The sequence below is a fragment of the Medicago truncatula genome, chromosome 2, assembly GCF_003473485.1.
Source record: "Medicago truncatula cultivar Jemalong A17 chromosome 2, MtrunA17r5.0-ANR, whole genome shotgun sequence".
NCBI lineage: Eukaryota > Viridiplantae > Streptophyta > Magnoliopsida > Fabales > Fabaceae > Medicago > Medicago truncatula.
Genome location: NC_053043.1, coordinates 2,697,767 through 2,709,869, shown reverse-complemented (window position 1 = coordinate 2,709,869; position 12,103 = coordinate 2,697,767). Strand labels below are relative to the sequence as shown.

The 12,103-nt window shown below is 33.5% G+C and overlaps 2 protein-coding genes across 2 annotated transcripts; both read left to right on the top strand.

The window, feature by feature from the left end:
• Nucleotides 1–580: 580 nt before the first annotated feature.
• Nucleotides 581–4,225, top strand: LOC11434835 (G-type lectin S-receptor-like serine/threonine-protein kinase B120). The gene is made up of 7 exons (XM_003593367.4): nucleotides 581–1,988; nucleotides 2,227–2,343; nucleotides 2,443–2,663; nucleotides 2,759–2,969; nucleotides 3,090–3,327; nucleotides 3,415–3,562; nucleotides 3,779–4,225. Exons 1-7 carry the CDS (start codon nucleotides 698–700, stop codon nucleotides 4,079–4,081), a joined length of 2,529 nt encoding a protein of 842 aa, XP_003593415.2. The 5' UTR covers nucleotides 581–697; the 3' UTR covers nucleotides 4,082–4,225.
• Nucleotides 4,226–8,573: 4,348 nt separating this feature from the next.
• LOC11442054 (G-type lectin S-receptor-like serine/threonine-protein kinase B120) lies at nucleotides 8,574–11,887 on the top strand. Its single transcript, XM_003593365.3, has 7 exons — nucleotides 8,574–9,687; nucleotides 9,922–10,038; nucleotides 10,178–10,404; nucleotides 10,499–10,709; nucleotides 10,826–11,063; nucleotides 11,160–11,307; nucleotides 11,585–11,887. Exons 1-7 carry the CDS (start codon nucleotides 8,574–8,576, stop codon nucleotides 11,885–11,887), a joined length of 2,358 nt encoding a protein of 785 aa, XP_003593413.3.
• The last annotated feature ends 216 nt before the right edge of the window (nucleotides 11,888–12,103 follow it).

Here is a 12,103-nt window from a genome sequence, read left to right as displayed (position 1 = left end):
GTACAATTTGTTTCCTAATTCTTTCCAAAATTACAATTTGAAAATTTTTCAAAATTGGCCTTTATTTTTCATTTCTTAAAATTGACTAAATTTTTTTCAAAAATTTATAAAACTAACCCAAAAATGTTGACAATAAATCTGTTTATTATTCTATCCAAACAAAAATATTTTAAAATAGAAACAATTCAATTGAATCATTTAGAATTTCCTAAAATTCTAAATTCTTAAATATTTATTTTTTGTTAAATCCTTTAAAAAAATCCGATTACCTTATTCAAACACACTCCAAAATGCATTTAATAATTTATAAACTTAAGATACATTTAACAATTTATAAAACTATGTTGTCAATTATTAGATCATCCAATTTTGCACGCATTTTCTTATATTATGTGTGATAATTTAAATAAATCTCACATGTATAGAAACTAGAAGCTCAATGCTATGAATTCATAAAAAACCAAAAATCAGATATTGTTGAAGTATTGACTATTGACTACAAACATTGGCTTTCTATAGTCAACTCTTTTTCACCAATCTCAAAACGTGTCTTTAACAACCAAAACAACACTACAAAAACAATACAAACGTGTCTTCTTACAACAAAAGTCACGGCACATAACAACTCTTCTGCTTTTTGTCTTCTCTTTTTCTCATTCAAAAAATTTTCACAACAACGTTTAGTTTTTGATCATTGATGATGCTCACAACATATCAACCTTTTGTTTTTTTAACGTTGTTGTTATGTTTCCTATGTTTCTGTTCTGAACTTTCACATGCAGCATCAAGTTCGAGAGTCAGTATCAAACATGGTGAATTCATCAGAGACAAAGAAGGTGAAGTTTTAGTCTCAGATGGCTACAACTTCGTGATGGGTTTCTTTGGGTTTGAAAATTCTTCTTCACGTTACGTTGGTATTTGGTACTACAACATTCCTGGACCCGAAGTTATTTGGGTTGCAAACAGAAACAAACCCATCAATGGAAACGGTGGTTCCTTCACTGTATCAACAAACGGAAACTTAGTTATCCTTGATGGAAACAAAAACCAACTTTGGTCAACCAATGTTTCTATCATCCAAACCAATAAGAATAACTCGGAAGCTGTTCTTCGAGATGATGGTAATCTTGTTCTTTCAAATGAGAAAGTGGTGTTATGGGAAAGCTTTGAGAATCCAAGCGATACTTATGTACCTGGTATGAAAGTTCCTGTTAATGGGAAGAGTTTTTTCTTCACTTCATGGAAATCAAGTACAGATCCTTCATTAGGGAACCATACTATGGGAGTTGATCCTGCAGGGTTACCAACACAGATAGTAGTTTGGGAGGGAGACAGAAGAACATGGAGAAGTGGTTATTGGGATGGTAGAATTTTTACTGGTGTTGATATGACAGGTAGTTTTCTTCATGGTTTTATACTTAATTATGATAGTAATGGAGATAGGTCTTTTGTTTATAATGATAACGAGTTGAAGGAGAATGATAATAGTTCAGTGAGGTTTCAGATTGGTTGGGATGGTATTGAAAGAGAGTTTCTATGGAAAGAAAATGAGAAACGTTGGACTGAGATACAAAAAGGGCCTCATAATGTGTGTGAGGTTTATAACTATTGTGGTGATTTTGCAGCTTGTGAATTGTCGGTTTCGGGTTCGGCTATTTGTAATTGCTTAAAAGGGTTTGAACTGAAGGATAAGAGGAATTTGTCAAGTGGATGTAGGAGGATGACAGCATTGAAGGGTGATCAGAGGAATGGTAGTTTTGGTGAGGATGGTTTTTTGGTGCGTGGGAGTATGAAGTTACCTGATTTTGCGCGTGTGGTTGATACGAAAGATTGTAAAGGTAATTGTTTACAGAATGGTTCTTGTACTGCTTATGCAGAAGTTATTGGAATTGGTTGTATGGTTTGGTATGGAGATTTGGTTGATATTCTACACTTTCAACATGGAGAAGGAAACGCTCTGCACATTCGTCTCGCTTATTCTGATTTAGGTAAAGTACTAAGAATACCTTGAGTTTTGTTTCATGTATGGTTCTTTGGTTTTGATTTCATTTATCAGTAATAATTTCTCCTGTATCGTTCTTGAGTAACTCTTTCAATTGGACTCACTTTAGTTAACTAATAAATTAATGTTATAGCTAATTAGCCGAATAACACTGTCAATTGAAGTGTAATTGTTGTTAGAGTATTAGTAAATAACAGGATTATATCTTTTGTCTCGAAATACAGGCGATGGAGGGAAAAATGAAAAGATTATGATGGTGATAATATTAACTTCTCTAGCGGGGTTAATTTGCATAGGAATCATTGTATTGTTGGTATGGAGGTACAAGAGACAACTCAAAGGTGAAACATTCATATTCATATTCATCACACCTATTTTTTTTCCCTATCAGATGATTGATAAATGATATTAACTTGTACATATTTTTTCCTTTTCTTCAGCTTCATGTTCCAAAAATAGTGATGTACTACCGGTCTTTGATGCACACAAGAGCAGAGAGATGTCAGCAGAAATTCCCGGATCAGTTGAACTTGGTTTGGAAGGGAATCAACTAAGCAAAGTAGAGCTTCCATTTTTCAATTTTAGTTGCATGTCATCAGCAACCAACAATTTTTCTGAAGAAAATAAGCTCGGGCAAGGCGGTTTCGGTCCTGTGTACAAGGTGAATATAAAAATGCTTCTATATTTAAGTCTATTTTTCATGAATGCAAGACCTAATAAAATGATCTAATGAAAGTTAGTTGTTCTGTTTATCAGGGAAAGCTTCCGTCTGGAGAAGAAATAGCGGTCAAAAGGCTTTCGAGACGGTCTGGCCAAGGTTTAGACGAGTTCAAGAATGAAATGAGGTTGTTTGCACAACTGCAACATAGAAATCTGGTTAAACTTATGGGATGTTCTATTGAAGGAGATGAAAAGTTGCTTGTATACGAATTCATGCTGAACAAAAGCTTGGATCGCTTTTTATTTGGTGTGTTTCTTTGCATTAATCATGCCTATTTTCTTTCTGCATTTTTATCATAAGTATAAAAAGAGATTATATAAGTACTTTCCTTTTAACTAATTTGAATTTTGTGGTTACATCACACAGATCCTATCAAGAAAACACAATTAGACTGGGCAAGACGTTATGAAATCATTGAAGGAATTGCAAGAGGACTCCTTTATCTGCATCGTGATTCAAGACTCAGAATAATTCATCGAGATCTAAAAGCAAGTAACATTTTGTTAGATGAAAACATGAATCCAAAAATATCTGACTTTGGCTTGGCCCGGATATTCGGTGGAAATCAAAATGAAGAGAATGCAACCAAAGTGGTTGGTACATAGTAAGTATACTTTGCCCTTGTTTTTACCCTCATTCAGTCACTAATTAATTCTTGGGAGTTGGCTAATCTCAAATATATCTACTGCAGTGGTTATATGTCTCCTGAATACGCTATGGAAGGCCTAGTTTCAGTCAAATCAGATGTATATAGTTTTGGTGTATTACTACTAGAGATTGTGAGCGGCCGCAGAAACACTAGCTTTCGTCACTCAGATGATTCGAGTCTAATAGGTTATGTAAGTGTTTCCTACAGCACATATATATTTTTTTAAATTTAATGCAACTTGCATAAATGTTTTTTTCCTGATAAACAATTTCTCAATAATAACCAATTGAATCCTTGAAAATATTTTATCACATTAGTTCTTTTGAGTTCTTGAAATTCTTAGAGGAATTAATACTAAGCTAATCGAAATGCTAAAAGCTAATGTTTTGTGATGAAATGGATGCAGGCATGGAATCTTTGGAATGAACGCAGAGCAATGGAACTTCTTGATCCTTGCATTCGTGATTCGAGTCCTACGAACAAAGCTTTGAGATGTATACAAATAGGGATGTTATGTGTGCAAGATTCAGCATCTCATAGACCAAATATGTCCAAAGTTGTGTTGTTGCTTGAGAGTGAAGCAACGACTCTTCCCATACCTACGCAGCCTTTGATTACTTCCATGAGGAGATCTGAGGATAGAGAGTTTTACATGGATGGTCTTGATTGTTCAAATGATCTCACAGTTACAATGGTAGCAGGGAGATAAAATTAATGTCCTTTCTGAGTTGAGTCATTTTTATTTGCACACAGCTCATAGTTTTGTTGATTTTCCTCTTTTTGCCTCTTGAATTGAAAGTATAAATGTATAATCTAGATATTGAATACATTGTATATACCAATTTTGAATATACTTTTTTGATAGAATATTCATTTGTAATTTGAAACTTTAGAAAAGTGATTATTCACTGGTCAATGATAAAAAGATAAAGTTTACTCAATGGAACAGGAAGCAACATGGAAATACTATAGAAACAAGCCACAAAGCAACAAATTTAGGTTGAGTCAAAACCAAATATATTGCCTATTATTATAACTTATAGTTATAAGTCATATTGTTTAATGAAATGGAATTACGTAATCAAAGCAATTGGCCATTAGTAAATCATAGCTTAGTTGACGAGAATCAAGTCAGTTTAACATAACATTATATAACTTGCCGGTTGTAACCACTGACTTGTGTGACTAATAAGCATATTTAAGGAAATATACACACATGACACATTGGTTAGTCTAATCTAATTGGATTGGATATTATTAAACCTGGTACTAGTAAACACATCAATTATTACAAAATAATATTTTTCCAACGGATATCTTTGAAGCAGTATAACTTTGAACATGAATATTAATTATAGACAACTAACAGACACATACAAATTGTTCTTGATTTTGTGATTTATCTCACTAGTAATATCCATATTGCAATCTGGCACGTATTATAATAATAAGTAAGACAATAAAAGAATCTGAAATGAACAGGACACACTAAGCAGATGCAAATCAAACATAAGTAAAACGGAATATGTCATAAGTGTAGGAATATTTTATCACCACAAAAGTATATGAAAGCAAACTGAAAAGCAAATCTGACATTAGTTGAACTGAATGAAACGCGAGAGATGAGAAGCAAGGATGAAACACCCCCTACTAGAAATCACCTAGGATATCTAGGATGTGTGTTAAACTTGGCGTCGGATACATTGAAGTTACAATAAATAAATATTCTCTGAACAAATCATAGAATTTCTCGCCTATTACCTCAGAAATAGTTCCACTGACGTGTACTTTACATAGTCCAGCTACATCTGCTTCTTCATCACGAGCCATCTTATTGTATAATAACTTGTACATCTTGGCATTAGTCCCGAAATTGCAAGCAGCTTATTCACAATTTTCAGCTTTTGCTAACTCCAAAACTCCATAATCCATTTTCCAAAATAGCTTATGTCTTGGCTTATAGGTCTTGCTCTTTCCAAAACAACTCAACTCATTTGTGACGTACTCTTACTTCATCAACCAGCATACATGAAAATTTCAATTTCAGTCCTTGCACCAGAAGTACGTCGTTTGGCTATTTAAGCACTTCCAAACAGCTTAATTAGCAGCTTATGGCTTCTATCAAATTAATTTCGACCCAGCCTTCAACAAAGATGTTCCAACATATATACTCAGCCCCATGAACCACTTATACAGCAGGTTAATCCACAACTTAGTCATTTAAGGCAAAATTCCCAAAACAGCTTACTGACAGCTTATGACCTCTAGACAATTCAATTTCAACTCAAATTTTCCAGAATCAAAGAAAATATGTATACACAGCTCCTACACCAGTCATAAAGAAATTCTAACATATTTAACTCAAAACGGAAGCTTTTGGAACAACTTATGGCTTTTAACTTCTAGCTTTTCATTCCAAACAGCAACAACAACAAAATTGAGTAAATAGGCAATTACCCCCATGAAATTGTAAGTTTTGTCAATTACTCCCCTGAAATTAACAAAACTTCAATAACCCCCTGAAATTTCACAACGTTAATCAATTTACCCCCTCCGTCAAATTTTTCTGTTAGTGAACATGACGTCTTGCAAATACCCTCCCTGAAGTTTTGCACTTATGTGCAAAATGCCCCCCAAACTTAAAAATTTATATTATTTTTTTCTTAAAAACAAACAATTAAGAGTTAAATATTAAAACTAACTATTAATTTTGGAATTTGGGAAAACTACTTGCATATATACATCAAAATAGGCTTCAAAATGGGGGAAAATATGTATTTTTTAAAGTGACAATAATGAGATGATTTGTGGATTAATTTCAAAGGTAAAGAAATATATTCTAACTGTTTGACATTTCTCAATAAGTGTTTCTCTATACATACCGATCACATATTTCATTTGCTGATGATTTGTGTCTTTTTTACATGAATATTACTTAATATGCTATATATGATATGTCGGTCTGATAATATTGTGGTGTGAGCTAGATTGTATACGATGAATGATTGTCCCTGCCTGAAGCACAAACAAGAAGTTAGAACGAAGTTATCTATAAAGTGTGTAAACAAGAACAAATCATATGAAAATATTGGGGGTTCTGTAGTTTAAATGGTTTGAGCAAACTGTTAAATGGTTTGATTATTAATTTTTCTATAAACCCCTAAAAATAATAATTTGTCTATTAGAAATAACCATTATTGCCACTTTTAAAATACACATTTTTCCTTATTTTGATGTATATATGCATGTAGTTTTTCCAAACTCCAAAATTAATAGTTAGCTTTAATATTTAATCGTTAATTGTTTGTCTTTAAGAAAAAAATAATATAAATTTTTAAGTTTGGGGGGCATTTTGCACAAAACTTCAGGGATATTTGCAAAACGTCATGTTCACTAACACAGAAAAATTTGACGGATGGGGTAAATTGATTAACGTTGTGAAATTTCAAGGGTAATTGAAGTTTTGTTAATTTCAGGGGATAATTGATGAAACTTACAATTTCAATGGGGTAATTGCCTATTTACTCCAACAAAATTTATACTACTAACAGCCCAAAAACAGAGTTATCGCAGAATCCCAAAGTCAGTAACAACTTATACATCTAATCAATCAACATAACTTGAATTTCTTCTCAAAATAATCACTTTTACCTCAATTTAAGCTATTAATCACTTATACTTACATTCAGCCCCTGCCTCAATCTTCTTGCCAAGCCAAACCCTAGCTTCAATATTCTTGTTTCTTGCTCAAGCTTGCCTCTAATGCTCAAAACACAACACAAAAATCACTTTTCTACAACATGAAATGTCATTTCTAGCTTGATTTTGCTACAAAAGTGAAATAGGTAATGGTGGGAGTGAAAGAAAGGAACACCTGAGGGAGGGGGAAGAGAGAAGAGGGAGGTTCTGATTTTTGTGAGAGAGAGTGTAGAAAAATGTGGAAAATTTTAGTTTTGTTCTATTTGTACCTTTTTATGCAAATGACCAATTTGCCCTTTTCATACTATTCTTCAAACTAAAATATCCGATTAAATGTCGTAAAAGTTTTAAGCGGCAAATTCCATTCTCAATAGTCTGTTGGAATAATATGATTCGGTCCTGAAAAGTTTTGTGAACAATTACCATTTTGTCCTTCTCTTAAATTTTCCAATGATAAAATAACTGATGCTGAATTTTTACATGCGGGGTATTACAAAGGAGAAGAAGGTAGGCGATGTGAAAGTAATAGGAATCAACTCAACTAATCATTTCCTTAAAAACTATGAACAATCTAAAACGACAATTATATATATGCTCCGTGTATTAGTTTGCTAAGCGGGGTTTCTAAAAAAATATGCGCACTACAATGCATATTATTTGGTTAGCATCTGGGTAATTTGGAGTGAACAAAATCACCGTAGGTCAAAAGGAGGAGTTTATTTTTTAAACTCTGCGACCGTGTGAGAGTTATTTCTTTTTGGTGGTCGGAAGCTCAAAAACTAGGTTTTGATTTTGATATTCATCAATGGTGGGTTAAGCATTAATGGTATTTAATTAGTTTTTAGGAGTTAATGGTATTTAATTTGAAAATTAATTATTAATTATATATATGCATCATACAAAATCATTTATGAAATAGTTTTTTTTTTAAAGACATTTATGAAATAGTTTTTGAAAAGGGAAATGCTATTTAAAGCAGCAGATTTGTTATTATATGGTTAATTAAACTACAACACAATCAAATACCGTAAACCTCTCAAAATAATAATCAAATACCGTAAAAAAAGACAATCAAATGCTCTCTGTGGAAAAAAAATATAGGAAATAATTACAATCTATGCAAGATGCATCTGATATACATTTCTATTTTTTTTGCTTTTCTTTCTTCTCTACCTTATGCAAGCAATTATCCTACTATTGACCTAGCAAAACCTATCCCTATTCACACACCAAAAATTCAAAGAACTGATCAGTGGTGAAAACTAATAACACTATATTTTCCCTATTCATAGAAGAAACAACTTAGACCTAGAAAGAGTGAGGCAACATTATTTTTGTTGATGATGCTCTCAACATACAAACGCGTAGCTTCTTGTACATTGTTGTTCTATATTTTCCTGTGTTTCTGTTCAGTGATCTCGCAAGGTGATCCTATCAAACAAGGTGACTTTATCAGAGACGAAGATGGTGAAGTTTTATTCTCAGATGGGCACAACTTCGTAATGGGTTTCTTTGGTTTTCAAGACTCTTCTTCTCGTTATGTTGGAATTTGGTACTACAACATTCCTGGTCCAGAAGTTATTTGGGTTGCAAACAGAAACACACCCATCAATGGCAATGGTGGTTCTTTTACTATAACAGAAAACGGTAATTTAGTTATCCTTGATGAAAACAAAAACCAACTATGGTCTACCAATGTTTCCAGCGTTCGAAACAATATGAATAACACTGAAGCTTTTGTTAGAGATGATGGTAATCTTGTTCTTTCAAATGATAATGTGGTGTTATGGGAAAGCTTTAAGCATCCAAGTGATACTTATGTACCTGGTATGAAAGTTCCTGTGAATGGGAAGAGTTTTTTCTTCACTTCATGGAAATCAAGTACAGATCCTTCATTAGGGAATCATACTTTGGGAGTTGATCCTAACGGGTTACCACCACAGGTAGTAGTTAGGGATGGAGAGAGAAAAATATGGAGAAGTGGTTACTGGGATGGTAGAATTTTTACTGGTGTTGATATGACAGGCAGTTTTCTTCATGGTTTTGTACTTAATTATGATAATAATGGAGATAGGTATTTTGTTTATAATGATAATGAGTGGAAGTTGAATGGTAGTTTAGTGAGGTTTCAGATTGGTTGGGATGGTTATGAAAGAGAGCTTGTATGGAACGAAAATGAGAAACGTTGGATTGAGATACAAAAAGGGCCCCATAATGAGTGTGAATTATATAACTATTGTGGTAGTTTTGCTGCTTGTGAATTGTCAGTGTTGGGTTCGGCTATTTGTAGTTGCTTACAAGGGTTTGAACTATGGGATGAGGGGAATTTGTCAGGTGGTTGTACGAGGATCACAGCATTGAAGGGTAATCAGAGTAATGGTAGTTTTGGCGAGGATGGTTTCTTGGAGCGTACGTATATGAAGTTACCTGACTTTGCACATGTGGTTGTTACTAATGATTGTGAAGGTAATTGTTTGGAGAATACTTCTTGTACTGCTTATGCAGAAGTCATTGGAATTGGTTGTATGCTTTGGTATGGAGATTTGGTTGATGTTCAACAGTTTGAACGTGGTGATGGAAATACATTGCATATTCGTCTTGCTCATTCTGATTTAGGTAAGGTGCTTCAAAGGGTTCCTTAAGCTTTGTTTCCATGTATATGGAACTTCAATTTTAATTATCATTTATCACTAGCACTATTTTTTCATGTATGGTTCTTGAGTAACTCTTTCAATTGATAATATATTTTTTTTTTCATTGTTTCTGAAGATGATGAGTCTCAGATTTTTACAAGCTTCTGTGCTGGTTGTGTTCTAATGATATGTATAATTTCTATGTATCCAAATACAGGTCATGGAGGGAAAAACAACAAGATTATGATTGTGATAATATTAACTGTTATAGCAGGGTTAATCTGCCTAGGAATATTGGTATTGTTGGTATGGAGGTACAAGACAAAACTCAAAGGTGAAATACTCATTCATATTCATAAAGCCTATTTTTTTCATATTAGATATGATTGATAAAGATGTAACTGTAAAATGCTATTTTTATGTTAACTTGTGTATTTTTTTTTTTTTCCTTTTCTTTCTTGTTTTGCCTGCAGTTTATTTAGCTTCATGTTGCAAAAATAGTGAAGTACCACCTGTCGTTGATGCACGCAAGAGTAGAGAGACGTCGGCAGAAATTTCAGAATCAGTTGAACTTAGTTTGGAAAGTAATCGACTAAGCGCAGAGCTTCCATTTTTCAATTTTAGTTGCATGTCAGAAGCTACCAACAATTTTTCTGAAGAAAATAAGCTTGGACACGGCAGATTCGGTCCTGTGTACAAGGTGATAAGACAATGTTTCTATATTTAAGCTTATCTTTCATGACAAGAAGTTCTAATAAAATGATCTAATTAAAATTAGTTGTTCCATTTATCAGGGGAAGCTTCCGACCGGAGAAGAAATAGCAGTCAAGAGGCTTTCTAGACGGTCCGGCCATGGTTTAGATGAGTTCCAGAATGAAATGAGGTTGTTTGCAAAACTGGAACATAGAAATCTGGTTAAACTAATGGGATGTTCTATTGAAGGAGATGAAAAGTTGCTTGTATACGAATTCATGCCGAACAAAAGCTTGGATCACTTTTTATTTGGTGTGTTTCTTCACATTAATCCAGCCTATTTTCTTTATGCATTTTTATCATGAGTATGAAAAGAGATATATGTACTTTTTTAAACTAATTTGAATTTTGTGGCTTACATCACACAGATCCTATCAAGCAAACACAATTAGACTGGGCAAGACGTTATGAAATCATTGAAGGCATTGCAAGAGGACTACTTTATCTGCATCGTGATTCAAGACTTAGAATAATTCATCGAAATCTAAAACCAAGTAACATTTTGTTAGATGAAAACATGAATCCAAAAATATCTGACTTTTGCTTGGCCCAGATATTTGGTGGAAACCAGAATGAAGCCAGTACAACCAGAGTCGTTGGTTCACAGTAAGTATACTTCGGTTTTGTTTTTAAGCTCATTCAGCCACTTGTTCATTCTTACTTAAAGTTGACTAATCTCAACTACTTAACTCTACTTTTCAGTGGTTATATGTCTCATGAGTATGCTATGCAAGGCTTATTTTCAGTCAAGTCAGATGTATATAGTTTTGGCGTATTGCTACTAGAGATTGTGAGTGGCCGCAAAAACACTAGCTTTGGTGATTCAGAATATTCAAGTCTCATAGGATATGTGAGTATTTCCTTTAGCTAACAATTTTTTTAATTCAATTCGACTTGTATAAATGTTTTTTTCTTTCTTTTCAGAAACAATTTATCAAAAATAGTTTTTACGAAATTGAAGGTGTTACATATTTTGGTCCTGAAAATAACAAAATTTTAAACGTCTCTGAAATTGAAAATCTTTTATCACATTAGTCCTTTTGAGCCCTTGAAATTGACTTAGAGGGACTAATACTAAGCTAATTGAAATGCTTAAAGCTAATGTTATTGTGATGGAATGGATGTAGGCATGGCATCTATGGAACGATCAGAGAGCAATGGAAATTGTGGATGCTTGCATTCATGATTTGAGTCCCAACACTGAGGCTTTGAGATGCATACAAATAGGGATGTTATGTGTGCAAGATTCAGCATCTCATAGACCAAACATGTCCGATATTGTTTCGATGCTTGAGAGTGAAGCAACAACTCTTCCCTTACCTACGCAGCCTTTGGATACTTCCATCAAAAGATCTGTGGACAGAGAGTGTTACAAGGATGGTGTTGATATTTCAAATGATCTTGCAGTCACAACGGTAGAAGGGAGATAGAACTGATGCCCTTTCTGAGCTATTTTCGTTTGCATACACACGGCTCATAGTTATGTTGATTTTTCCTCTTTTTGCCTCTTGAATTGGAAGTATAGTCTTGAAATTAAATACATTCTATATTGATAGGCCGCAAGAGCACGATTATATAGTGTAACAAAAATATCTTTCCCACGAGCATTTTGTATTGAATATCAATCTCTTTTCACTATGATAATT